The sequence below is a fragment of the Eretmochelys imbricata genome, chromosome 4, assembly GCF_965152235.1.
Source record: "Eretmochelys imbricata isolate rEreImb1 chromosome 4, rEreImb1.hap1, whole genome shotgun sequence".
NCBI classification, from domain to species: Eukaryota; Metazoa; Chordata; order Testudines; family Cheloniidae; genus Eretmochelys; species Eretmochelys imbricata.
The window spans coordinates 114,137,229-114,163,953 of NC_135575.1; the positions used below are offsets into that span (position 1 = coordinate 114,137,229).

General features: G+C 42.8%; 1 protein-coding gene across 10 annotated transcripts in view; it reads left to right on the forward strand.

Moving 5' to 3' along the window:
• LCORL (ligand dependent nuclear receptor corepressor like) overlaps positions 1 to 26,725 on the forward strand; it is a 176,565-nt gene that overhangs the window by 70,635 nt on the left and 79,205 nt on the right. For 6 of the 10 annotated variants that reach the window (XM_077815806.1, XM_077815803.1, XM_077815812.1 and 3 more), the window contains exons 3-4: positions 11,305 to 11,384; positions 11,624 to 11,753. In XM_077815806.1, coding sequence (XP_077671932.1) covers positions 11,305 to 11,384; positions 11,624 to 11,753 — 210 coding nt within the window. Of the gene's footprint in view, positions 1 to 11,304; positions 11,385 to 11,623; positions 11,754 to 21,156; positions 21,293 to 21,321; positions 21,621 to 21,673; positions 23,618 to 26,725 lie in introns of those variants that run through there. The other 4 variants (XM_077815805.1, XM_077815810.1, XM_077815809.1 and 1 more) reach the window with 4 other exon arrangements.

Here is a 26,725-nt window from a genome sequence, read left to right on the forward strand (position 1 = left end):
CTCTGGCACTGCACGTTTCTCAGCACCTTTCTCAATCTCCAGTGCTGAGGAAGAAACATAAGAAGCAGCAGTCTGAGAGATGATGCTCCTTGGTGCTGAGAAAGGACAAATGGGGAGGGCAGCAGAGTATCTGCATTGAGCCACTCCTGCACCGCACAGTTCCCCAGACACACCATCAACTGTGCCCCGTTTGCAAGGGCTATTGAGTTTGGTACCGGACCTCCCGCCGACACCAGGAAGTGATTGCGGTGCCTTCCACCCCAGAGGCCTTCGCAGCATTCAGGGACTTAATAATCACTCCTGGTACTGCTGACCCCAATGGGACAACCTCTGGCTCTGATGAGCACAACGAGCAGAAGGGGACATGGGGCTCCAAGCTCTTCCCCAGCACTGGTCCCCTCAGTATCTGCCCAAGGCAAACTGGTCTTTCTGTCATCCATGAGGGAATGAGATCAGACGGAAGGTCCTCTCATGGATCAGTAACTGATTGAAAGATAGGAAACGAAGGGTAGAAATGGTCAGTTTTCAGAATAGAGAGGTAAAGAGTGGTGTTCTACAGGGATTGATACTGGGACCAGCACTATTCAACATATTCATAAATGATCTGGAAAAATGGGTAAATCATGAGGTGGCAACATTTTTAGATGATACAAAACTACTCAAGTCTAAAGCAGACTGTAAAGAGTTCCAAAGGACTCTCACAAAACTGGGTGACTGGGCAACAAAATGGCAGATGAAATTCAGTGTTAATAAATGCAGAGTAATGCACATTGGAAAACATAATCTCAACTGTACGTATAAAACGATGGGGTCCAAATTAGCTGTTACCTCTCAAGAAAGAGATCTTGAAGTCATTGTGGATAGTTCTTTGAAAACATCTGCTCAATGTGCAGCAGCAGTCAAAAAAGCTAACATTTAAGGAATTGTTAAGAAAGAGATATCATATTGCCTCTATATAAATCCATGGTACGCCAGTGTCTTAAATACTGCATGCAGCTGTGGTCACCCTGTGATGGGTTGGACCCCTTGGGAAGCCATCTGACATGCAGAGATACCACTGAGTCTACCTGTTCTGCCAGCATAGGCCCCTTTTAACCTGTCTTGCTGAGCCAGGCTCCCCTGCCTTTTCTAGCCAAGCACACAGGCAGGACCACACCCAGCTGCACAGAGAGACCGAGATCTGCTCTGAGAAGGCTCAGTTTATGGGGCTTGCCACATAATGCAGATGTCCACCCCCCCTCCCCCACAAGAGTACAAACCCATTAAAGTTGCCTCTTCCTTCAATGTGGAGGAGGGTATGCACAACTTCTTGCTCCCCCAGTTTGAAATCATATAAACTGGATTATATCATAAACCAGAAATAAATGAATTAACTATAATGTGTATTTTAAGTAGTTAAGGAAGTAGCAGACAGAACAAGGCAGATTACTAAGAAAATAGAGCACGCAATCTAAGCTTAATACACTAAAGAAACTGGTTACATGTAAATTCTTCACGCTAAATGTGGTTCTAATAATCTTCTTCACAGGCCAGATGGCCTTCCAGCCTGGGTCCAGTTTTTCCCTCCAGTTCAGCCTTAGTTGTTTCCAGCAGTCATCTTGGGTGGGGTAGCAGGGGAGAATTGATGATCTTGATTACCTCACTCCCCACCCTTAAATAGGATTTTCATAAGGTGGGAGTCCTTTGTTTCCTAGTTTGGCACACTCCCTCCCCCCAGCTTCTTGTGGAAAAGTACAGAATTCATGATGGGTTCCAGTATCAGGTGACATGGTCATATGTTTCTGCAGGGCACCTGTAGCCACTCTTGGCTGATCCACATGGTCACAGGAAGACTAAGCTCCTTTACAGTCCACTGTCGCTTGCTGATGGGCCATCAGCACTGTTGGGCTTTTTCATGGTTGTACCTGAAGTGTTAGCACTAGGTGTGGAGAAAGTAAATAAGGAAGTGTTATTTCTGCCTCATAACACAAGAATTAGGGGTCACACAATTAAATTAATAGGCAGCAGGTTTAAAACAAACAAAAGGAAGTATTTCTTCACACAAAACACAGTCAAATTGTGGAACTCCTTGCCAGAGGATGTTGTGAAGGCCAAGACTATAAAAGGGTTCAAAAAAGGACTAGATAAATTCATGGAGGATAGGTTCCTCAATGGCTGGTAGACAGGATGGGCAGGTATGGTGTCCCTAGCCTCTGTTTACCAGAAGCTGTGAATGGGTGACAAGGGGTGGATCATTTGATGATTACCTGTTCTGTTCATTCCCTCTGAAGCACCTGGCATTGGGCACTGTTGGAAGACAGGATACTGGGCTAGATAGACCTTTGGTCTGACACAGTATAGCCATTATTATGTTCTTATATGGATGAGGTCTTTCCCAATCCGGCACCAGTCCCTGGGCACTGACCGGCAGAAGCAAAGGGTACTGTTCCCCCGTGGTCAGCTCGGGAGAACTCTTCTTCGCAGTCAAAGAGAGGCTGGGTGAAGGGCTCCAACAGCCACCACTGCTACCCATCCTACGTCCTGCCAGCACTGGCTTGGAGCACAGTGAACTATTCAGGTCCAGTGGCTGTTCTGGAGTCTGTGGGAATTTCCCTGGGTACTGAGGCCCCTACCCCTAGTACCTAGTTCCACTGGTACTACTTGGTCAAATCCAAAAGGAGGGCCTCTACGCTGCCCCATTCGGCACCCAACCCAGACTGTGGTACCAAGACCAGTACTAACACAGAAGATGTGGGTCCAGGGGACATCATAAGGGCAGAAGAAAAGGAGAAAGCCCCCCTCTTCCTCCTCCCCCCCAGGTGAAGCAGTCTCGGGGGTGAGTGACTCACTGTCACAAGATGGGTTTAGAGCCCATCAGGAACTTCTAAAGAGGATAATAGCCTCATTGACATTTTGACTGCAGCAGCCTCATCTAAAGTGGCCTACCCATCAATGAGGCTGTTATGGGCCCAGTCAGATCCCTGTGGCAGACCCTGTCTTTTTTCCCTCCTGCTTCAGAGGTTAGAGAATGGGATACGGATACTTATGTTCTCACCCTCCTTCAGGTTCCCTAGTGATGATAGTGGCCAATGAGAGGGACAGGCAAGACGAGGCAAGCACTATCCCCAGTTAGAAGGACTTAAAGACACTAGTCCTTTTTTGGCAGAAAAATTCATTTGACTGGAGGGTTCCAACTTTGTATTTCTAACCAGCAAGTCCTGCTTGGGAGGTACAATTACAACATTTGGGAATCTCTGGAGAAATTTAAAGACTTGCTGCCTCAGGACTCCAGGCAAGAGTTTTTTCTGCCCTATTAGAGGAAGGAAACAACATAGCCAGAGCCTCACTCCAGGCAGCCCTGGCCACAGCTGACATGGCAGCCAGAATGATGGCTTCCGCAGAGGTCATGAGGCGATGCTAATGGCTTCAGTCTTCGGGATTCCCACTGAAGGTTTAACAGTCTATCCAAGACCTCCCATTAGAGGATACCTCTTTTCTCAGAGCAAATGGACGTGCAAAATTCCATGGTCTGAAGAACTTCATGTCTACTCTCAGATCACTGGGCTTCTATTCTCCAGTTCCTTTGAGGAAGCATTTCAGGCTCCAGCAACCGGCCCGCTTCTTGGCACCACTGCAGAGACAGGACCTGCTGAAGAAAAGGAGTAGGGGTTCTAAACATTGGCAACCATCCCTGTTCACCTCAGCCTCGCTACCGGGATGTTTCAGGTACTCGGGAGGCCCCGAATAGAACTTTTGAAGGTGCACCCAAGGGTGCTATATCAGTTTCTGCATCAGATCGTGCCTCCTTTTTGTTTTTTAACCGACTCTCCCACTTCATTCCAGTTCGGACCTTTGTCACCTTTGACCACTGGGTGCTGAGTACGGTGGTGGATGGTTATACCCTTCAGTTTTCTTCCACTCCTCCCTCCCATCCCATTTCAGGGACCCTTCTCAGGAGCAACTGCTAGCCCAAGAGGTACAAGCCCTCCTATAGGTGGGAGATCTGAAGGAGTTACCTCAAAAATTGAGAGGTAGAGGTTGTACTCCCAATATTTCCTAATTCTGAAGGGCAAGGAGGGTCTTTGACCCAGCCTGGACCTGCGCTGCCTCAACAGTTATCTCTAGAAACTGAGGTTCTGCATGGTCTCCCTGGTCTCCATCATTCCCTCCCTAGATCCAGGGAACTGGTATGCTGCCCTCTACCTGAAGGATGCCTGTTTGCACATTTTCATCTTCCAAGGCCACAGAAGGTTCCTCAGATTTATTATAAGCCAGACCCATTAGCAATTCACTGTCCTCCCTTTTGGTCTGTCTGCAGCCCCTTCGGTTTTTACGAAATGCATGGTGGTGGTAGTGTCCTTCCCCAGAAAGCGAGGTGTCCAAGTCTACCCGCACCTCAACAACTGGCTGATCAAGGGCTGTTCAGAGGCTCAAGTAAAGAACAGAATCAGCCTGCTCCAAACGACCTATCGAACAATGGGCCTGTTGATAAATGATCAAAAGTCTACTCTTGTTCCAATACAGATAATAATAGAGTTTATTTGAGCAATCCTAGACTCAACCCAGGCCAGAGCCTATATTCCAGAGGCTCGATTCCAGACAATGTCACATCTTTTGGGGCACATGGCTGCATGTACTTACTTGGTATGACATGCAAAGCTGCACCTCAGACCCCTGTAGATGTGTTTGGCCTCGGTGTACTCACCGAAGAGGCACCACTTAGACTTGGTGCTTACAGTTCCCTCTCTGGTACTCGCCTCTCTCAACTGGTGGAAGGACCCATGGTCGATTAGTGCAGGCATTTCCTTTATCACCCCCATCCCCCAGCCTTCAGTATCCCTAGTTTCTGATCTAGGTAGGGGAGCTCACCTCGAACACCTCAGGACACAGGGTCTGGGGTCCCAGGAAGAGTTCTCCCTACACACACACGTCAGAGCTCAGAGCCGTCTGCTAAGTTTGCCAAGTGTTCCTTCCCCAGATCACAGGCAAAGTAGCATGAGTTCTTAGAGACAACATGGTAGCCATGTTCCACATCAACAAATAGGGAGGAGCGCACTCCTCTACCCTGTGTCGGAAGGATGTCCATCTGTGGGACTTTTGTATGAAGCACACTGTTCACCTCGAGGCTACCCATCTTCCGGGAGCCCTGGACTCTCCAGCAGATAACCTCCACACATCTTTCTCCTCTCACCATGTGTTGTCCCTTCGCTCAGAGGTCACCAGATTCATCTTCCAGAGGTGAGGATCTCCCCCGGTAGACTTGTTCGCAGCCAGGCAGAACAGGAAATGCCAACAGTTTTGCTTGCTGCACTGTCACAGCCTGGGCTCCCTTTCAGGCGCCTTCCTGCTTCCGTAGACAGCTCCTATTCTATGCATTTCCTCCAGTTCCTCTGATGCACAACGTCCTTCTGAAAGTCAAGTGGGACAAGGGGAGTATTAATTTTTATAGGTACAGCATGACCATGCCAACACTGGTTCGGCATGCTACTAGACTTGTCAGAAGCACCCCCACTGCCCATCTCCTTCTGCCCAGACCTGATCTCGCAAGATCACAGCCGTTTACTCCACACAAACCTTGGGACCCTTCACCTGACCACATGGAAGCAGCATGGTTGAACTCAGAGAAGCAAGCCTGTTCAGAGCAAGTACTCCAGGTCTTGCTAGATAGTAGGAAGCCTTCTACTATGGCTACTTATCTGGCTAAGTGGAAACATTTCTTAGTTTGGTCTTCCCTCCAATCTGTGCTGGAATACCTGCTCCATATGAAATAAGTAGGCCTGGCCTCACATCTATCAAGGTACACCTAGCGGCGATCTCAGCCTTCCACCCCCCAGTGAGCAGCAGGTCAGTCTTCTCGCACAACATGTCCATCCACTTTCTGAAAGGGCTAGAAAGACTTTACCCTCAAATTCACAAGCTGATTCCACCGTTTGACTTAAACCTGTCAAGACTTGTGGGCTCTGCCTTTGAGCCGCTGGCATCGTGCCCTGTGCTGTTTCTCTTGTGGAAGGTCACCCTCCTGGTTGTGATTACCTCAGCCCCAAGGGTCTCGGAAATCAGGGCCTTCACATCAGAACCACCATACATCATGTTTTTTAAGGACAAGTTTCAACTGCGCCCCATCCAGCCTTCCTTCCAAAGGTGATCTCGCACTTCCCTGGTAACCAGGCCCTTTTCCTACCAGTTTTCTTCCTGAAACAGTACAAGAATTCAGAAGACGGCGCCTTCACTCGTTGGATGTTATATGTGCACTAACTTTCTATATCTAGAGAACCAAGCTTCTTTTATAGATCGACACAACTCTTCATAGCAATCACAGAAAGAACAAAAGGCCTGCCAGTCTCAGCCCAGAGAATTTCATTCTGGATAACCTCCTGTTCTCAGACATACTACAAGCAGGGGGGCATCTCCCCTTCTGCTATCATGACGGCTCATTCAATGACCGTTCAGGCCTCGTCAGCAATGTTTCTGGCCCAGGTCCTGACCCAAGACATCTCCAGGGCTGCAATGTGTTTGTCAATGCATACCATCTCCTCCCATTACGCCATCGCCCAGCAGGCTTGTGATCATGCCAGTTTTGGGAGAGCAGTGTTGCAATCTGCATGTCTATGAACTCCAAGCCCACCTCCTTTGGGTTTGTGAGTCACCTACCTTGTAGTGGATATGCAAGCACTCCAAGAAGAAAAAATGGTTACTGACCTTTCTGTAACTGTGTTCTTCGAGATGATGTTGCTCATGTCCATTCCATGACCTGCCCTGCTGTCAGAGTTAGACGGCAAGAAGGAACTGAGGAGGTTGCAGAGCCGGCAGTGCCCCTTATAACAGTACATAAGTGCAGAGCACCAGAGGGTGCTAGAGCCAGCCTGACGGATACCACCGAGGGAAAAATCTCCAGCAACAGTGCATGCACCACTTGCACACCTAATGTGGAATGGACATGAGCAACACATATTGAAGAACAACAATTACAGTAATTGTGAAATCTCCCTCCATTGGAGGTTTTTAAGAAGAGGTTAGACAAACACGTCTGGGATGGTCTAGATAATAATTAGTCCGCCTCCTCAGTGCAGGAGGATGGATTAGATGACCTTTCAGTGTTGCTGTTGAGTCCGACATTTCTATTATTCTAGTCCAGGAACAATCTCCAATTAGCCTTATGTATAGTAGGACTCACTATGTTCTGTGATTCCAAGGTAGAGGAATTTCGCACAAAATTCAACCCCTGCCACAAAACTGAACTCCAGAATCCAAGCTTTCGTGTAAAACAAACAAAACTAAACCTCTTTTATGATTTCAGAGTAAGCTTTAAAAACATGAGCTGATTCTCAAGAGATGTCTTCCAGAGTCTGCAGACAGCCTGAAACAATAACTCTAAAAGTTATGAACTGCTAAAGTCATCCAGCAGAAATATTCAGCTAATATGCTTATCCCAAGTCTCACCACCAGCTGTTCCCTCCTGGCTGCCAAAAGCTTCAGCTCTAAAAACTTGTCGTCCCCCCCCCCCCCCATAACTTTTATACTATAAATAAAAAATACCGTATATAGCACAATGCCAGTATAAAATTCTCTTGAATATTGGTACTGTAGGGCAGAATAAAACAAACTGAACTAAATTTAAAAAACATACAAGTAATACTGGTTGCATTAGTCAAGTTATTGAATTAAATATCAACATATCGTCTTCGTTAATTAAATAGTATTTCCTATAGGAAATTACACTGTAAACCTGTGTTCCATAATTTGCACTAGCCACCACAGACTCCCAGGTGAAGTTTTAAGGTGTTGGTTTTAATGTGTGAAACCCTAAATAGTCTTAAAGTGACTCTAGCTAACGATCTCCTGGCTTAAATGAGAGGCTGCTGTATGTAGGATGTACTCTGAGGAGATTCTCTGCTCAGGAATACATTTCTTTTCTCCCTTTTTTCTTCCAAAGCCTGTCTTTGTTAAATAGATAGAACGCATTTGTATATAGATTTCAGAAACTAGTATAGTTATGTGAAATATAATAATCTTCATTAGAAACTGTTTGATACTGAATGAGTTAGTTGAACCCCTTCACTTCACTGGAAGGCGGCAGAATTCCCTTGCCACATTGACATTTAAAGGCCATGCACTTGGAATATGGGGTGGCATCTGACTTGTATTTGCCATGGATACCAGGCACTTCTCCAGTATGCATAATGTTGTGTTAGAACCGCAAGGTATAATCTGTGAATTTAGACTTTTCTGCAGAAATTTTGTCTGGCCTTGTCTACACTATTAAATCCAACGGTTACTAGCACTGATTGTCAGCAGTCAGTTTAATTGAACCAATATTGAAAACTCTTTAGTTCAAATTGTAGGCAAGGCCAAACTGTGTTCAGTACTGTTTCAGCAACTCACTCAGATAACAGTTTTTAATTACAGTTTTGGAAATTATGTCTCAAACAGTATGTCCCTCTTTGCTCCTACAGTGTCAGAGTTTCAACTACAGATCCAGCTAAACTGATTGATTGCTGACCGTCATTGTCAATAACAGTTCTTTTTCCTAGAGTAGACAAGGCCTTAACACCTGAGATTGAACCTGGAGTGGAGCAATGAGAATGAATATATGTTTAATTATGTCATAAGACAGTGAATTGTATGATATTAATTCATGCAGAATGTGTCAACATCATGCTCTAAATTCAACTAGGAATCAATTAATATAACACAATTCCCACAGCAAAATGTTATGTTTATTATTAAATGTTCCATTTTGATATATTCATTTAGGTTCAGAATTCTTAGATTCTTTGACTTTTGCCCTTTTTTATTTTATTTCTCACATGACCATTCAACAAGAACGTTTGTTTTACATAAAGCTTCTTTTTCAGCTTTTAGGTACTACTGTTTTCTGCTACTCAGCTCCATTCAAGTTTATACAAGTGCTGACAGTGCTGTATCTGCTCTGTTGATAGAGAAATTCAGTCTCTGGATTTGTCAGTCTGGCAGCTTTTCACAAGTATAATGTTCACATGAAAAAAATAATAAAACTGTTCATTGTTGTGTTCTTTCATTTTGTTTTTGAAATTTTCCTGAATTATTTAGCAGAGCAAAATCAAGACTTTGGCATGTGGCAGCTCTGTTTTGATTTTTGACGAAAGAAGGAAGAGAATGGTTATATATTGTATATATTCATTGAAATAGAGATGAGATTGTTCAATTACTGTATTGATATTCTGTATATTGTATTTAGGAAGTTTTATATATTATTCTAGTGTGACAGTAGAATGTTGATTTATATGCAGTATCAGTACAACATTAGTTACTGCACAGTAGTAGTACGTCTGCATGGCTAAATGGCAAAGCCACTGTGCCCTAATTAGTAGCTTACAAGTTGCTTTAACATTCAAATCTTTTGTTATTGAAAGGAAGAATATTAACCAGGGCTCTCAGGTTAATATGCTGCCTTTTGAAAAGAGTCATAGGATCTTTAAATATGACTTGGATAACCACAAAAGTCAGCCAAAGTGGCCACTGGGTTTTATCTTTCATTTAAAGAATAACATCCCCATCCTCCATTGTCAGCTTTGATCCCAAGAATCCTGATGTGGGAATTGAACTCGGAGCCTTCTGATCTCTACCAACTAAATCATACTAATAAATACATGTTAGACTAAAAGAAAAGGAGTACTTGTGGCACCTTAGAGACTAACCAATTTATTTGAGCATGAGCTTTCGTGAGCTACAGCTCACTTCATCAGATGCATACCGTGGAAACTGCCTATTTCCAAAATACCTCTGAACAACATACTAATCCACAGAGGTCTCCCTACCAACACTACAGAAAGAGGGATTCTAGGTGGACTCCTCCTGAAGGTCGAAACAGCAGACTGGACTTCTACATGGAGTGCTTCCGCCGACGTGCACGGACTGAAATTGTGGAAAAGCAGCATCACTTGCCCCATAACCTCAGCCATGCGGAACGCAATGCCATCCACAGCCTCAGAAACAACTCTGACATCGTAATCAAAAAGGCTGACAAAGGAGGTGCTGTTGTCATCATGAATAGGTTGGAAGATGAACAAGAGGCTGCTCGGCAGCTCTCCAACATGAGTTTCTACAAGCCATTACCCTATGATCCCACTGAGAGTTACCAAAAGCAACTACAGCATTTGCTCAAGAAACTTCCTGAAAAAGCACAAGATCAAATCCGCACAGACACACCCCTGGAACCCCAACCTGGGATATTCTATCTACTACCCAAGATCCATAAACCTGGAAATCCTGGGCGCCCCATCATCTCAGGCATTGGCACCCTGACAGCAGGATTGTCTGGCTATGTAGACTCCCTCCTCAGGCCCTACGCTACCAGCACTCCCAGCTACCTTCGAGACACCACTGACTTCCTGAGAAAACTTCAATCCATCGGTGATCTTCCTGATAACACCATCCTGGCCACTATGGATGTAGAAGCCCTCTACACCAACATTCCACACAAAGATGGACTACAAGCCGTCAGGAACACTATCCCCGATAATGTCACGGCTAACCTGGTGGCTGAACTTTGTGACTTTGTCCTCACTCATAACTATTTCACATTTGGGGACAATGTATACCTTCAGATCAGCGGCACTGCTATGGGTACCCGCATGGCCCCACAGTATGCCAACATTTTTATGGCTGATTTAGAACAACGCTTCCTCAGCTCTCGTCCCCTAAAGCCCCTACTCTACTTGCGCTATATTGATGACATCTTCATCATCTGGACCCATGGAAAAGAAGCCCTTGAGGAATTCCACCATGATTTCAACAATTTCCATCCCACCATCAACCTCAGCCTGGTCCAGTCCACACAAGAGATCCACTTCCTGGACACTACAGTGCTAATAAACAATGGTCACATAAACACCACCCTATACCGGAAACCTACTGACCGCTATTCCTACCTACATGCCTCCAGCTTTCACCCAGACCACACCACACGATCCATCGTCTACAGCCAAGCTCTGCGATACAACCGCATTTGCTCCAACCCCTCAGACAGAGACAAACACCTACAAGATCTCTGTCAAGCTTTCTTACAACTACAATACCCACCTGCGGAAGTAAAGGCAGTTTCCACGGTATGCATCCGATGAAGTGAGCTATAGCTCACGAAAGCTCATGCTCAAATAAATTGGTTAGTCTCTAAGGTGCCACAAGTACTCCTTTTCTTTTTGCGAATACAGACTAACACGGCTGTTACTCTGAAACATGTTAGACTAGAAATTTTAACTTTGTAATTGATCACACTTTGTTCCTTTTTAAACAATCTATATTTGCTCATCTTTAAATAATTTTTTTTAATTGTTTTTCTTTAAGACTGTGAGCCAGAAGAGCTGACTGACTGGTCAATGGACGAAAAATGTTCCTTTTGTAACTTACACAAAGAAACAGTCAGTGTAAGTATGAATGTGATATAAATTGTTGAAACTTATGTTTTTGAAATATTGGGTCTAAAAATAGAGCTTGGAGAATGAAATTTCCCATATGGATTCACACGGTTTGTTTTGGCTGGGGCGTAAGGGAGGAATGTTAAGTTGGCAGAAATCTTTTTTATTTATGCTATTCATTCATGTACTGGGTTCTGAGAACAAACTATAATTGTTATTGAGATCTGTTGCCATCTTACATTTTCTAGGAGCGTATCCCAGTTATTGGTTCTTCACAGTCAACACCAACAGAGGAACTATCATCTCAGGGCCAGTCCAACACTGATAAGATTGAATGCCAAGCAGAAAATTACCTAAATGCACTCTTTCGAAAGAAAGGTAATAGAAGCATGTCTTTCACATTAAATTATGCCGTAAAAGTTTTGAATAATCACATGATTTAGGGATAATTTTTCAATCCCAGATTGCTTTTATTACTCCAGTTTTGAGGTCTGAGTTTTATTTTATTTGTCTTTTATTCCTTCTTTTCCTTTCTCTCCCCCCCCCCCTTCTTTTTGGACCAGCGGGCGCAGTGGTGCTTACCTCTCCTCTCCTGCTGTTGCTATCCTCCGGTTTCATTTTGTTCCTGAATTCTGCCTTCCCCTATGATGCATTCTTCTCCCTTTGGTCCCTGGATTCTTGACACTTTAAAACATTTTTCTGTTCTTAAGCTGCTTTTTCTATTTTTACAAGAAAATGCTTTTTTAAAGGGGGGAATTGGATATCTCAAGGGTTTAGTAACGAGATATAGTTCTTCTTATCTCATAGTTGCTACTCTAAATCCAACCAAGTTAGTGATTGAAACCTGTTATTTGATAGCATTCAGTAACTCCACATTTTCACTTCCATGACTGCTGTCACTGATTTCGACCCTGGTAATTTTGTGGGGTATGTAGTGTGGATGACAAGTCAGTTTGGCTCTTGATGCTAACTTGGGAATAAACTAGTCACCTGCTAGAAGGGCTACACAACTCTTTCTCTCCCGTGAATTTGATGATAAATATTTGCAAGAGTTCAGTTCCTGCCTGGTAGTTTTGACTTCCGCTTAATACTCTTCTGAGACCTACTAGATTAATTGGACAACAGAGCACCAGTCATAAGTGTGCTCTGCTGTCTACGACACGCACATATGTATCCGAGCTACATTCTTTGTATCAGTTCTGCCTATTGTGTTTCAAACAGAGCAGTGACTAATCCAGGTGCTAGAAAAAGATCTGCTTCCTTCACCTGTTTCTTCATGTGTGTCGGTGGAAGTAGACTTCGCTCTCTTCTAAGCAACTAGAAAGAGATGGAAGAGAATGGTGTTTCACCCTTTCCCAAGGAAAATAAAAAAGGAAGAGTGGCTGTCTTTTCTTTCTTTACCTGGCTACAGGATGGAGAAAATATGGAGTAGCTCCTTGAAATCAAGGAGGCTGGATCCTTTGTCTGCATTGATGGGACTTTTTGATCTGTGTATTCAGCATAGGCCTGCTTTAAAGACTTTGACATCTGAGAAACTATGGGATTTCAATCCTGCTTTTTTTCTTGGCTTCATTTGAGTCCAGGTCAGTCTTATCTCACTTTTGAGTGACTAGAAAGCTCAGCGGTGGTGTCACCTCAGTGCACCTTAGAATCATCTATTGCAGATTAATCAGCTCCATTAATCTGCTCCATGGCCTGTCCTGGCGGGAGGTTCCTCTTGCTGCTTCTAAGTTAAGCTTGGGATGTGGTGTCTGCCTTTAGCTTCCACTTGTTCTACTTCTTCTTGGTGGTGGTATCTGGAAAAGTTTCTCCCCACAGAGCTCCTCTATACTTTGGGGATTCTAGCCAACTGTAGGACAAACCCACCCACCATCTTCTGATGTCTCTATAGAGGAACTTTCAGTGTGAGAGAGACCTTGAGGAGATCTGGATTTTCTTTAGCACCAGAGACGTGTACATCAAGCTCCCAAGTCTTCCCTGAAAAGTGCAATATTTTAGTCTTACCTACCTCTTTTGGTCTCCTATGAATCAGTAATGCTGTGTCAGAAAAATCATTCTTCCTATTCAGAGGAGACATAATAAGCAGGGCTGTTTTTTTTTTTTATTATTATTATTATTATTACTTTTACCCCTCCAGTGAGTGTCCATGGATCTTCCAGTAATTGGTAGGTCAGATATCAGCTGTTTATGGATACTGCTTTAGTTGAGGTTCCGATAAGTTGCTTGATACTTTGAAAGTGAACGGAAAGAGAATTGCTGTATGAGCAAAGAACTTCTAAAGGAAGTTTAAGAGGTACGGAAATATCCTGTCTCTGTCCCATCAACATGCAGGAAATCTAACTTTCTCTACTGGCTTCCTGGAAAAAGGGCATGATTTTTTTTTTCCCTATCACTATGCTGCTGTTTGATACTTTTTGGTAGTTTCACAGTGTTCTTGGTCAAACTCTTTGACTTTGGGGGAAAAGAATCCAAATATTTAGCAGGTAGGTAGGTCTGCTGTTACAAGGAAGGATAGTCTTATGGTTCAGAAATTGGACTAAACCTACCACAGACTTCACATATGACCAGCTTAGTTGGAGCCTCTGGGAGTTACTGTAATGCAAATAGTGAGCAGCAAATTTATGAGGCTCATTCCAAGTGGCCTCTTATGTTGAGAGCAAAGATAGAATTTTTTAAAGACATCATGAAGGTACTTCAGTAGATCTCGAGGCATCCTACAATGTCCCAAAGCCATCTGCTAAATATGTGCTTGTAGCATTTGGTTTTTCTACAGGCATTCATGGTTGAAAATTCTGTTTTGTGTATAGAAGCTCAGCCTAATATTGATTTAGGCAGTTACAGAAATTTAGTAGGACATTTCAGAAAAGCCAGAGATGATGTAGTATCTGTTTTCTACTAAGCAACAGATCTGAAAGTTAGCCAGATTCTGCCCATTTCTTCCTTCTCTTTCTCTTTTGGGGTCTCTTTGAACTAATTTTTATAAGATGGGTTTTCATTATTCCAGTGGTGGGTCCCAGAGGCTATGGAACAAAGATGCTTTTTCAGTTAGATGACATACCAAAAGCCACCCATTGCCTTCCCCAGTCTTAGAGAAGCTGCTATGGGGAAGAGGTGAATGGTTAGGAAAAAGAAATATGAAAAAATCTAATGTGTTTTTAAAAATCCTTTTCCTCTCATCTTGACTCGCAAATAGTAAAATGCATTTTCAGACTAGCATAGTTGTTGCATTATATTACTACAGGGCAGAGTTAATATCTTTGGATATTTTTAAGTTTAACCTTAACTCTGAATTTTCTAGGTTTTGATTAGTTTTGGAATAATTACAACATCCAAGTATGTTCATTTTATTAAAATATTGAGATGTACTCTCAAACATAACTCCATCTTAATGCAGTTTTTGTCTGGAAATACACAAAATGCTTAGGCCCAAATTTTCAAACTAAGTACAAGTATATAACATCTAAATTCCTATTTAGCTTTCTAAATAAGAATGGCCTGATTTTCAGAAGTACAGAGCCCCAGCAGTTCCCATTGAAATCCATAGGACTTGAAGGGGTCTTGCTCTGCACCTTACAGAATCAGACCTCTATGCAAGAGAAGATGGAAAACCGGAGGCAGTTGCAGTAGAGGTTAAGAAGTGGAGTCACGAGCAGAGCAGGGAGCAGTACAGTCAGGGTGATTTGAGTCCTTCCAAGCAGCCATAAGCTAAGACAGGCACCATCCATTGCAGTTCTCTTTTACAACAAAATGATCTTTCCTGCAAGCTATTCAAGTCTTTCTGTGCTTCCAAACCCTTATTCCCTGGATGCCAAAACTCTCCATATCCTGACCTCCCCCGACTTGATTTCCACGGTGAATTTTGTTGTGTTTGGACCCCCTCCGATACTGTGTGTAGTTTTGGTCATCCCAAGAAAGATTAATTCAAACTGGAATAGGTGTAGAGAGGACTAGGAGGATGATCATGGAATAGAGACGTCTATCTTATGAGATAAGACTAAAAGTTCTCAGCATGTTTAGCCTGAGTAACTAAAGGCTGAGAGAGGGGATATGAGTGCTCTCTCTAAATACATTGGGAATAAAAACGAGGGAGAGAGAAGAGCTATTTTAGCTAAAGGATAACCATTGGCACAAGGACAAATGGGTATAAATTGGTCACGAATACATGTAGGCTGAAAATTAGAGGGTTGCTAACCATCAGAGGTGTGAGGTTCTGGAACAGCATTCCAATGGGAATAGTGGGGGCAAATAACCTAACTAGGTTTCAAGTGGAGCTTGATAAGTTTAAGAATGGGATTATGTGATGGGGCTGCCTGTGATAGCAGAGGAAAGGATTTGATGAACCAGGAGGTACCTTTCAGTTCTATGTTCCTCATCCCTACTCTTCTCTTGCCTATAGAGGTTTAGTTCAGACTCAGAGGTATTCCTGTCTTAGCGAAATCTAACTGTGCTGCCTCTAAAGTTCTTTCAGCTCCTGCTGGCCTGTGTGAGTGGAGTCTGATCTTGCAAAAGGTAGTGCAATAACCCCAAAACAACAAGGTTGGCTATTAGATAGTCCTGTGATTATTAAAATAATTAAGACACTTTAAGGGTGGAAGTGATTTGTATTATGTTAACTACAGTCTTCTAATTCCAAAATAAATGTATTCAAAGGCCAATTTATACAATTGTTGCCAACATATCCTTTAGCTCTTCTGCCTCCCTGGTTTTTACTTGTGTTACTTGCAGGATTTTTGGAGGTTTCTGTTACTGGTTTGATCCAGTAGCAACTGTTCACTTTCTTATACTAATCATTTTTGAACAACTCTCCTTATGTCTTTCAAAATCTAGTATTAAAATTGATGAATTGGGCCAAAGTAGGGCTGAAAACAAAATGAGAAATCCACAAGTTTTGGTTAAAATCCCAGGTGAAACTCCAAAAGTCTGGGGAGAATGCTCAACAAATGTTTGTAAAAATCCCTGTTGATTTCTGTTATCCTTTGTCATAATGTTCCTGTCCGGAGCACCCCTTACTGCCCGAGTCAGGCCTTTGCATTCACCCAGCCTCAAGTCTGCAACATCTGGGCACTCTAGCGCACTAGTCCAAGTATAGATATGTGCTAGACCAGTTAGAAGATGCTCAGCCCTCCAGCTGAGCCCTGGTGGATAGTCCACCCATTCTGGGGTAGCCAATGAGCACAAAAAGAAAGGAACACATGTGAATTGTCCCATGGGTGTGGTAAAGTTCTGTTCTTCTACGAGTAGTGTTCTTACGGGTGCTTCACTTCAAGTTTGTGTGCACCTTTGATTGGAGATGTTCAGTAGCAGTGCTCATTTGACCTGCCATCCTCTTCCCCCTTACGGTGGTTATATAGAGCTGCGTGGGCAAAACACCTTAAGTTACTTCTCAACTTCCCTTTGGCCTGAGATGGAGTGCCTAGTATGACTGTTTCAAACGGAGTTCATAACTCAGCCTTTTCTGATAATTTAGTTTAGTTTACTTATTTCTTATTGTTGTAGCACAGTTTTTTATAGTTTGATATTATCTTAACTTGTTTTCTTCTTCTTAACACCCTTTTTTCCCCTCCTCCAGCCTTCCCTTGAAGGCCGATCTTCAGGAATAATCTTTGCAGAGTTATGCTGGGATTCAAATGCTGCTTCACCCGCCAGGAATCGATTTCCAGTTAGTGACGGACATTCCTGGTGCCTCCACTGTCTGGTAGACAACCATGTACCATTAAAGGGTAAAATCTGCTTATCTATTAAAAGCAGATCTCAAAAAAACAGGGAAATTAAATTTAGACTTCTTACGATGTAGCAATCCCTGCAACCAGCCTTGTATACAGGTCTGGGTAACCCCTCTGTACATCAGCCTCTGAGTGAACACAGCGCCCCATCAACCTCAGTACCCCATTCACCGAGTTTTGTGGGGTAAGAGTAGAAAGGGTATCGATAAGGCACCCAAAAAGAGGACTTTTAAATTTTCTCACAGGCAGCCTCTGTCAAAGAAGGTGTGATCATTGCCAAAATCTGACCATTCCAGAAAATCTGGTTCCAGATGGGATAAATCTGAGACTCCAGCCTGCTCTGGTACTGGCAGCATATTAAAGACTTCGTGTTCATCCAAGAGCCATGGAGATCGTTCTCTGCACTGAACCATTGCAGTAGGGACTCTAAGCACTCTTCTTGGTGCAATGTGCTTAAGAGTCTCTTTTGCCAGAAGCTGGGAATGGGCGACAGGGGATGGATTACTTGATGATTACCTGTTCTGTTCATTCCCTCTGAAGCACCTGGCGTTGGCCACTGTCGGAAGACAGGATACTGGGCTAGATGAACCTTTGGTCTGACCCAGTATGGCAGTTATGTAGGAAGCTTATACTGTCTTCAGACCCCTTGGTACCTAAACAGGTGTCTCAGATCACTACACAGTGCCTTTGAAGTCATCAACATCAGTACCAACATAATCCACTCAACAAGTACTGATGCAGCAAACAACATCCTTGGTACTGACCTCAGCCAGTTCAGAGCCTCGTTCACTCACAGTGCAGATGCGCTAAGTTTCACAGAAATTTAGGTGCTCCAGAGACTGGATTTGGATGAGTCAGAATCTCCTTTTGTTAATGGGTACGGAATGTTTGTCAGATCTTCTGAGTCACCAAGGCCTTATCTTTCATAGGTACCTCCTAGTTCTCTGGTACCTATTACCACAGGGCAGACAACCATCTTCACCCTTTTTAGCTGCCCCTCTTTTGGAATATGTCGAGGACGACTCCTTGGATTCTTAAATATCTGTACAGGAGTCACCCACTTACAAAGGGATATCTCCCATTCGCTCAGAAAAATACCAAAGCACAAATAATCTTATTCCTTTTCATTAGTTTGACCAGCACTGGATGCCTCATTCTCTACCTTGTGGTCCCCCTCAGTTGCCATACTGGGACCCGAGAGCTGCCTATTGTCAGCAGTTCTCAAGGGCTCCTATCTACTCCTGTGGGGATCATTGAGGAGAACACTTCCCTGCTCCGTCACTTCCTGAACAGCCCCACCTGCAAGAGGAGTCTCTTGAGGGGCAAGAGGCTAGAGCAGATAAGGAGATAACACCTCAAACTACTATTTTATCATCTTCACTGGATGTGAGGCTATACTCTCACTGACTACTTAAAGGAATTTCAAGAGCTGATGAAACATATTGCTGGCATACTGTAGATCCCTTTAGAGGAGGTCCAGTAGTTGCAGCAAAAGGTCTTGACATTTTACACACAACCACCTCTGTTGAAGTGGCTCTCCTAGTGAATGAGGCCTTACTGGAACCTGTCGAAACAATCTGGCAGATGCCACCTATGGTATCACTGATGCATAAATGAACTGACAAAAAGTATTACGTTCTAGACAGAAATTCTGAATATTTATTTTCCCACCCTCCACCAAATTTCTTAGTAGAAGCTGTCAGTGAGCATGGCAGCCAACACTATACAAAATCTACGCCTTATAATAAGGACCACTAGTTCATTGTTCTCATAGATTCATAGATATTAAGGTCAGAAGGGACCATTATGATCATCTAGTCTGACCTCCTGCACAATGCATGCCATAGAATCTTACCCACCCACTCCTGCAATAAACCTCTTACCTATATCTGAGCCATTGAAGTCCTCAAATCATGGTTTAAAGACTTCAAGGTGCAGAGAATCCTCCAGCAAGTGACCCGTGCCCCATGCTACAGAGGAAAGCGAAAAACCCCAAGGGCCTCTTCCAATCTACCCTGGAGGAAAATTCCTTCTCAACCCCAAATATGGTGATCAGCTGAACCCTGAGCATATGGGCAAGATTCACCAGCCAGATACCCAGGAAAGATCATAAGAGCTATTATTCTGTGACCCTACAGTTTGGGATCTCATATCAAGCTCTGGTGGCAAAATATAACCACACTAAGTACAGTAAATTCCAACACCTCTGTTCAACACCTTATGGGACATCATAACACATGCAGCCCCCTCTAGGTACAGCCGAGACTGCAGCTCATTTCAGTTCTACTGCTGTTGTCATGTGTCCAATATCTTGGTTGAAGCTGTCAGGTTTTCCTGTGGAAGTCCAAAATGCTGTAGAAGACCTCTCTTTTGATGGACTTAAGTTTTTTTCTGAATCTAGCGATGAACACTTGCACAGGAATTGAGATAAACACTCAGTTCTCTTAATGTTTATACATCTGCAAACAAGAGGATATTTAGTAGATCACAAATGGTACAGAGATTCCACACAGCCCAATTTTCCAGCTATCATATATCTACTGAACCAGCCAAAGAGAGGCCAAGATATCAAAAAAAAAAAAAGAGACCTGCTACCACAATCATCCAGCCATCCTCATTGTTCAAAAGGCAATTCTGAGGGTTTGGTTGACAGTCGAGAACAATGCTACCTCAGGAACCTTCAGCTTCACCATTCTTTCCACCTCCCTGTGTCTGGAGACCATCTCTCCCTTTTCTAACCTGAATGGGAGCCGATTACATCCTACAAATGGGCTTTGGAGGTTATAACATTGGCTTACCCAATCCAGGTCACTTCCATGCCACCCCCCTTCACAGTCGCTTTTCACAGACTCCTCTTACGAACACTTGCTGAGACAGGAGGGGCCACAGAACTAGTTCCAGTCCTGCACAAGGGGAAAGGATTCTGTTCCAAGTATTTTCTGTTCCCAAAAAGAACAGAGGCTGATACTGTATCTCTGACTCCTAAATACCTTTGGGAAATCACAGAAATTCAAGATGGTGACCCTCACAGCTATAATTCCATCATTAGATTCAGGGAATTGGTTTGCAGCCCTCGAACTTCAGGACAAGAACTAGGGGTCACCAAATGAAATTTAATATGCAGCAGGTTTAAAACAAACAAAAGGAAGTATTTTTTCACATAATGCAGTCAAACTGTGGAACTCTTTGCCAGAGGATGTTATGAAGGCCAAGATTATAACAGGGTTCAAAAAAGAACTGGATAAATTAATGGAGGATCAATGACTATTAGCCAAGATGGGCCGGGATGGTGTCCCTGACCTCTGTTTGCCAGAAGCTGGGAATGGGTGACAGGCAGCCTGGATGAAAAAAAAAAATGATTTTTTAAAAAAAAAAAATTAAATCGGATTTGTTTTATTTAAATCAGATTTTTTTGATAAACTAAGATACATTATAGCTCAAAGATATCTCATAATGTAATAGGGATTATAAATTCTAATTCTATAGTATGAGACAATATATTCATGTAACGTTTAAGAAAAGTTTTGTAAATGAGTTCCAATAGTTCACGGATTGGGGACCCAATCTTAGGAGTTCCAAGGGCTTCTGTATAGATTATTTAGGTTAATCTTTCTATCTACCCAATGGGACTCAGTGCTCAGTCTAGAAGATACCGTCAGAGATGCTTAGTTTTGCAGTTCTCAAACTGTGGATTTGTGTCTCCAGAGACAACATGATAACATAAAAAATGTTTTAAATAAATAAATATTATATATATATGAATGAGAGAGAAAGAGAGAGAGAGAGAGAACAGACCTCAACCCTGTTGTCTATCTGCAAATTTGTGTGTACGAAGAGTCAATCCCTTACCTCTCTCTAAACGTGCAAAGTTTCAAAAAGTCCAACGGATAGAAGATTGTTCTGGACAAGGAGAAGAAGGCTGGAGATAAATGTGAGAAGGGAGGGATAGGTAATAGAAACAAAAGTGAAACTGTTTAAGCAGCATATTTCAGAAGTCTTGAGGTCTTTCTGAGTGTAACCTTCATTATCTGAGATCTACTATACCATTCTCTCACTAGAAGGGAAAACCTATAATGGCAGCAGGCCGTAAGAGAGACCCAGTTTGGGAATATTTTAATGAAGTTCCTCTACCTGTGGGTAAGACAGGCATGCGTGCAAAATGCAAACAGCGCAACAAAGAAATGCAAGGCCTAGTTGTCCAGATGAAACAACATCATGAGAAGTGTTCCTTCTCAGGAGGAAGCTGCGTTGAAGTTGATGAAAGAAACTTGTCTGAACATGCAGGATCTTCAGGTTGGTAAACTTTTTTTATTTCATACTTCTTTCTTAAGGACTGCTTGTCTTCCTTCTGGACTATTCTTGAATTCTCATGTTTGAGCAAAAATATATAGTTGTTATTCTATGGTACTATCATTTTAGATGCAGTTGTGATAAAAAAATAAATAGCTGAAATAGGCAGATCTTCCTTTTACGGTTTCACCTTTAAAGTAGTACTGAGTGTCAGTGAATGCAATGAATAATTCTAAATGAGCACTATAGTAATAATAAATAACTGCATTGACTTATTTTGTTTAGGAGAATCCATCCTCAACATACAGGATTCGGAAGACTATCCACCTTCAAGATCACCATTATTTTCTATAGTTTCAGAGTTATCTGCCAGGGATAGTGTTTCAGTCACATCATGTATGTCACATAGCCACAGTATATCACCTGTAGCAAAAAGAAGAAAAAATCATCCAGAAACAACCATAGATAACTTTGTGATAAGAACCAGCAGATCACAAAAAGAGGTGATTGATGAAAAAGTTGCCTGGTTTGTTTATGCAACCAACTCTCTTTTCTGTATGATTGAGAATCCACACTTCATTAACATGGTTCAGTCATTAAGACCAGGAGACAGTCCACCCAACAGAGCAGATGCAACAGGCAAATTGCTGGGTAAAGTGTATGAAAGAGAAATTGAGCAGTGTGCAAAAGGTCTAGAGGGTGAAATTGTTAACCTGAGTCTTGATGGGTGGAACAACGTCCACAATGATGCTGTTGTATGTGCTTGTGTGACAACAGAAGGAGGGAAGAACTTCCCTCCAGAAACAACTGATACATCAGGAAATGCGCACACAGCAGAATACTTACAAGAAGTAGCAGTAAAAGCTATAACAAACGGTGAAAAAAAAATTTCAAATGGCTAGTATGCAGCTTGGTCACAGACAATGCTGCAAATGTATCCAAGATGAAAAGAAATTTAGAAGAGAGTCCCAAGCTAATACTATACGGTTGCAGTGCTCATTTGACGCACCTCCTAGCCAAAGACTTCAGTGTTCCAGAAATAAAGGCTAATGTTGTTGAAATTGCAAAATACTTCCGTGACAACCGCTTTGCAGCAGCTGCTCTGAAAAAAGCGGGAGGAACCAAGCTAATTCGCCCACAAGACATGTGATGGAACTCCGTAGTGGACTGTTTTGAGCACTATATCAAGAACTGGCCTAATCTGATGTCAGTTTGTGAACAAAATTTGAAAAAATAGATGGCACTGTCACAGCCAAAGTTCTCAACATTGGGCTTAAGAGAAATGTTGACTGCATGCCGAGTACCCTGAAGCCTATTTCTGTAGCCTTGAACAAAATGCAGGGAAATAGCTGTTTTATTGTTGACGCTGTTGAAATTTGGAAGGAACCGAGTGAGATCTTAAAAACAGAAATATGCAATGACAGAGTTAAATTACAAGCATTAAAAAAACCGAATGGGACAAGCACTATCTCCAGCTCATTTTCTTGCAAATATTCTCAATATTCGGTACCAGGGTCAAACCTTAATTGCTGAAGAGGAGGAGTTGGCTAGGACATGGGCATCCAGCAATCATCCCTCCGTAATGCCAACTATAATAAACTTCAGAGCTAAGGGTGAACAATTCAAAGAAAATAGATGTTTGTTGATGATGTTTTAAAGAAAGTCACACCAGTTCACTGGTGGAAGTCACTTAAGAACTTGGATTCAGAGAGTGTTGAAGTGATGATCTCACTTTGAACAGCAGTAGCTTCTTCCGCCAGCGTAGAAAGAATATTTTCTTCCTTTGAACTAATTCATTCCAAATTGAGAAATCGTTTGGGACCTGAAAAAGCAGGAAAGCTTGTTTTTCTTTTCCAGATTATGAACAAACATGAAAAGGACAGTGAAGACAACTGAGTTAGTTGCAGAAGCCAGTATTTTAAGTTTCTCATGTTGACCTGGCTGACATAGTCGATTTAATTTTTTTTAATATTTCATTTAACTATTTTAGTTAAAACAATTCAAACAAAAACAAACCTGCTTTTAGAAAACTTGAATGTTTAACTAAATTCAAAAATTCATATGCTTGTTTTGTGAAAATATTATATATTTGTTGTGGAAGAAAAAAAATCCAGAATACATAATGTTGTTGCTTTAGTTAAATAAAACAATTTAAATGTCTGTCTGGTGATGTTCTCCTCCTAATACAGCCTGGCAAGAAAATCCTCCAAATATTAATGATTAACCTGTTGAATTGGAGATAGTTCACCTCCCAATGACTTCATAAATATCTGCTTCAATTACCTTTGGTAAATGAAATAACCAAATGATCATCAGAAAATTAATCTGCGAAGTTTTTAAAAAAAACTTTAAAAACGTATAGTGTGTACCTTCTAAAAATGAAACGTCTCTCTATCTCTGAGTTATGAGGAATATCTATTAAGGTTATAACAGCCAACGAGAACGCACTTTTATGTAGAAATCCATGATTAAATCAAGTCTTCCTGACTAATGATTTAAATCAATTTGATTTAAATCAAATCCACCCTGGTGACAGGGGATGGATCTCTTGATGGTTACCTGTTCTGTTCATTCCCTCTGAAGCACCTGGCATTGGGCACTGTCGGAAGACAGAATATTGGGCTAGGTGGACCTTTGGTCTGACCTAGTATGGCCATTCTTATCAACAAAAAACATAAGAACATATGTACTTTTGCTGCGCAAATCAGCCCTCACAAAAGGTTAGTCTGTTTCACGCAACCAGGATCATTTCCAGTACTAAGTGCTTCCCTTCATCCTCTCCTGTATGTCCCAGGGTTATTGTCAAAAGTCGTGGCAGTGGTAGCAGCTTATCTACATCAGCTGGGAACAACACATAAACTTAATAGGGGCTTCTCTAGGTGCAGTAACAGCCAGACTTTACCTCCCTGTGGACAGGCTTACAACTTTAAGAAGCCTAATCTCCCAGGTTCAAGTAATCCACCAGACGTTGGCCAGAAATTGTCTCCAACTACTAAGACATGTAATAGCTTGTACTTTTGTAATACAACACGCCAGTTTACATCTTTGCTGTCTGCAGTGCTGTCAGAACAGTCCATCTCCAGAGCAATTGCTTTCTAGACAAGCTGCTGTCTGTCCATCATCATGTGCCAGACTCACTCAGTTTGTGGAAGGAGTTTCTGTTTAGGAGTTCCTTTTACCCAGTGCAACCCCCCCCACCCCCCACCTCCCCATCATTATAACTTTAGAAACATGCCTTATAGGTTGTGAGTGGGCATCTAAGGACGTGCACCACTCAGGGCAAATCATCTGCCCAAGAGTCTTCTGCACGTCAACTTTGTGGAATTAAGGGCTGTCAGGAATACCTGTATTCGTAAACAGAGGTCAATCCATCATAGTCATGACAGACAACAGAACCTATGTGCTCTATATAAATCATTGGGGCTAAGCGGAGGGAACAAGAGCCCCCTGCTTTTGTGCTCACGCACTAAAAGTATGGAACTGGTGTACAGTCAACATACTCATCTCAACCTTGTACTTTCCAGGGATACAAAACACCATGATCAACAATTTGAGCAGGCACTTCTCCCAAAATTAAGAATGGGAGCTAAACTTTCAGATTTTCAAATGTATTCTTCTGATTGGGGGAGGTTCCAGAAATAGAATAATAGATTATCAGGGTTGGAAGGGACCTCAGGAGGTCATCTAGTCCAATCCCCTGCTCAAAGCAGGACCAATCCCCAACGAAGTCATCCAGCCAGGGCTTTGTCAAGCCTGACCTTAAAAACGTTGAAGGAAGGAGATTCCACCACCTCCCTAGGTAACGCATTCCAGTGTTTCACCACCCTCCTAGTGAAATTTTTTTTCCTAATATACAACCTAAACCTCCCCCACTGCAACTTGAGACCATTACTCCTTGCTCTATCATCTGGTACCACTGAGAACAGTCTAGATCCATCCTCTTTGGAACCCCCTTTCAGGTAGTTGAAAGCAGCTATCAAATCCCCCCTCATTCTTCTCTTCTGCAGACTAAACAATCCCAGTTCCCTCAGCCTCTCCTCATAAGTCATGTGTTCCAGTCCCCTAATTACAGGTTTCAGAGTAACAGCCGTGTTAGTCTGTATTTGCAAAAAGAAAAGGAGTACTTGTGGCACCTTAGAGACTAACCAATTTATCTGAGCGTAAGCTTTTGTGAGCTACAGCTCACTTCATCGGATGCATACTGTGGAAACTGCAGAAGACGTTATATACTCAGAGACCATGAAACAATACCTCCTCCCACCCCACTCTCCTGCTGGTAATAGCTTATCTAAAGTGATCATTCGAGAGTGGTCACTTTGGATGGGCTATTACCAGCAGGAGCGTGAGTTTGTGTGTGGGGGGGGTGGCGGAGGGTGAGAAAACCTGGATTTGTGCTGGAAATGGCCCAACTTGATGATCACTTTAGATAAACTATTACCAGCAGGACAGTGGGGTGGGAGGAGGTATTGTTTCATGGTCTCTGTGTGTATATAATGTCTTCTGTAGTTTCCACAGTATGCATCCAATGAAGTGAGCTGTAGCTCACGAAAGCTCATGCTCAAATAAATTGGTTAGTCTCTAAGGTGCCACAAGTACTCCTTTTCTCCTTATAATGTGTATGATAATCAAGTTGGGCCATTTCCAGCACAAATCCAGGTTTTCTCACCCTCCCCCCCCCCCAAACTCACTCTCCTGCTGGTAATAACTTATCCAAAGTGACCATTCTCCTTACAATGTGTATGATAATCAAGGTGGGCCATTTCCAGCATAAATCCAAGTTTAACCAGAACGTCGGGGGGGGGGGTAGGAAAAAAGAAGGGGAAATAGGCTACCTTGCATAATGACTTAGCCACTCCCAGTCTCTATTTAAGCCTAAATTAATAGTATCCAATTTGCAAATGAATTCCAATTCAGCAGTTTCTCGCTGGAGTCCCCTAATTGTTTTTGTTGCCCTCCACTGGACACTTTCCAATCTTTCCACATCCTTCTTGTAGTGTGGGGCCCAAAACTGGACACAGTACTCCAGATGAGGCCTCACCAATGTCGAATAGAAGGGAACAATCACGTCCCTCGATCTGCTGGCAATGCCCCTGCTTATACAGCCCAAAATGTCATTAGCCTTCTTGGCAACAAGGGCACACTGTTGACTCGTATCCAGGTTCTCGTCCACCATAACCCCTAGGTCCTTTTCTGCAGAATTCCTGCCTAGCCATTCGGTCCCTCGTCTGTAGCGGAGCATGGGATTCTTCCTTCCTAAGTGCAGGACTCTGCGCTTGTCCTTGTTGAACCTCATCAGATTTCTTTTGGCCCAATCCTAGACAAATCAGAGGTCCCTCT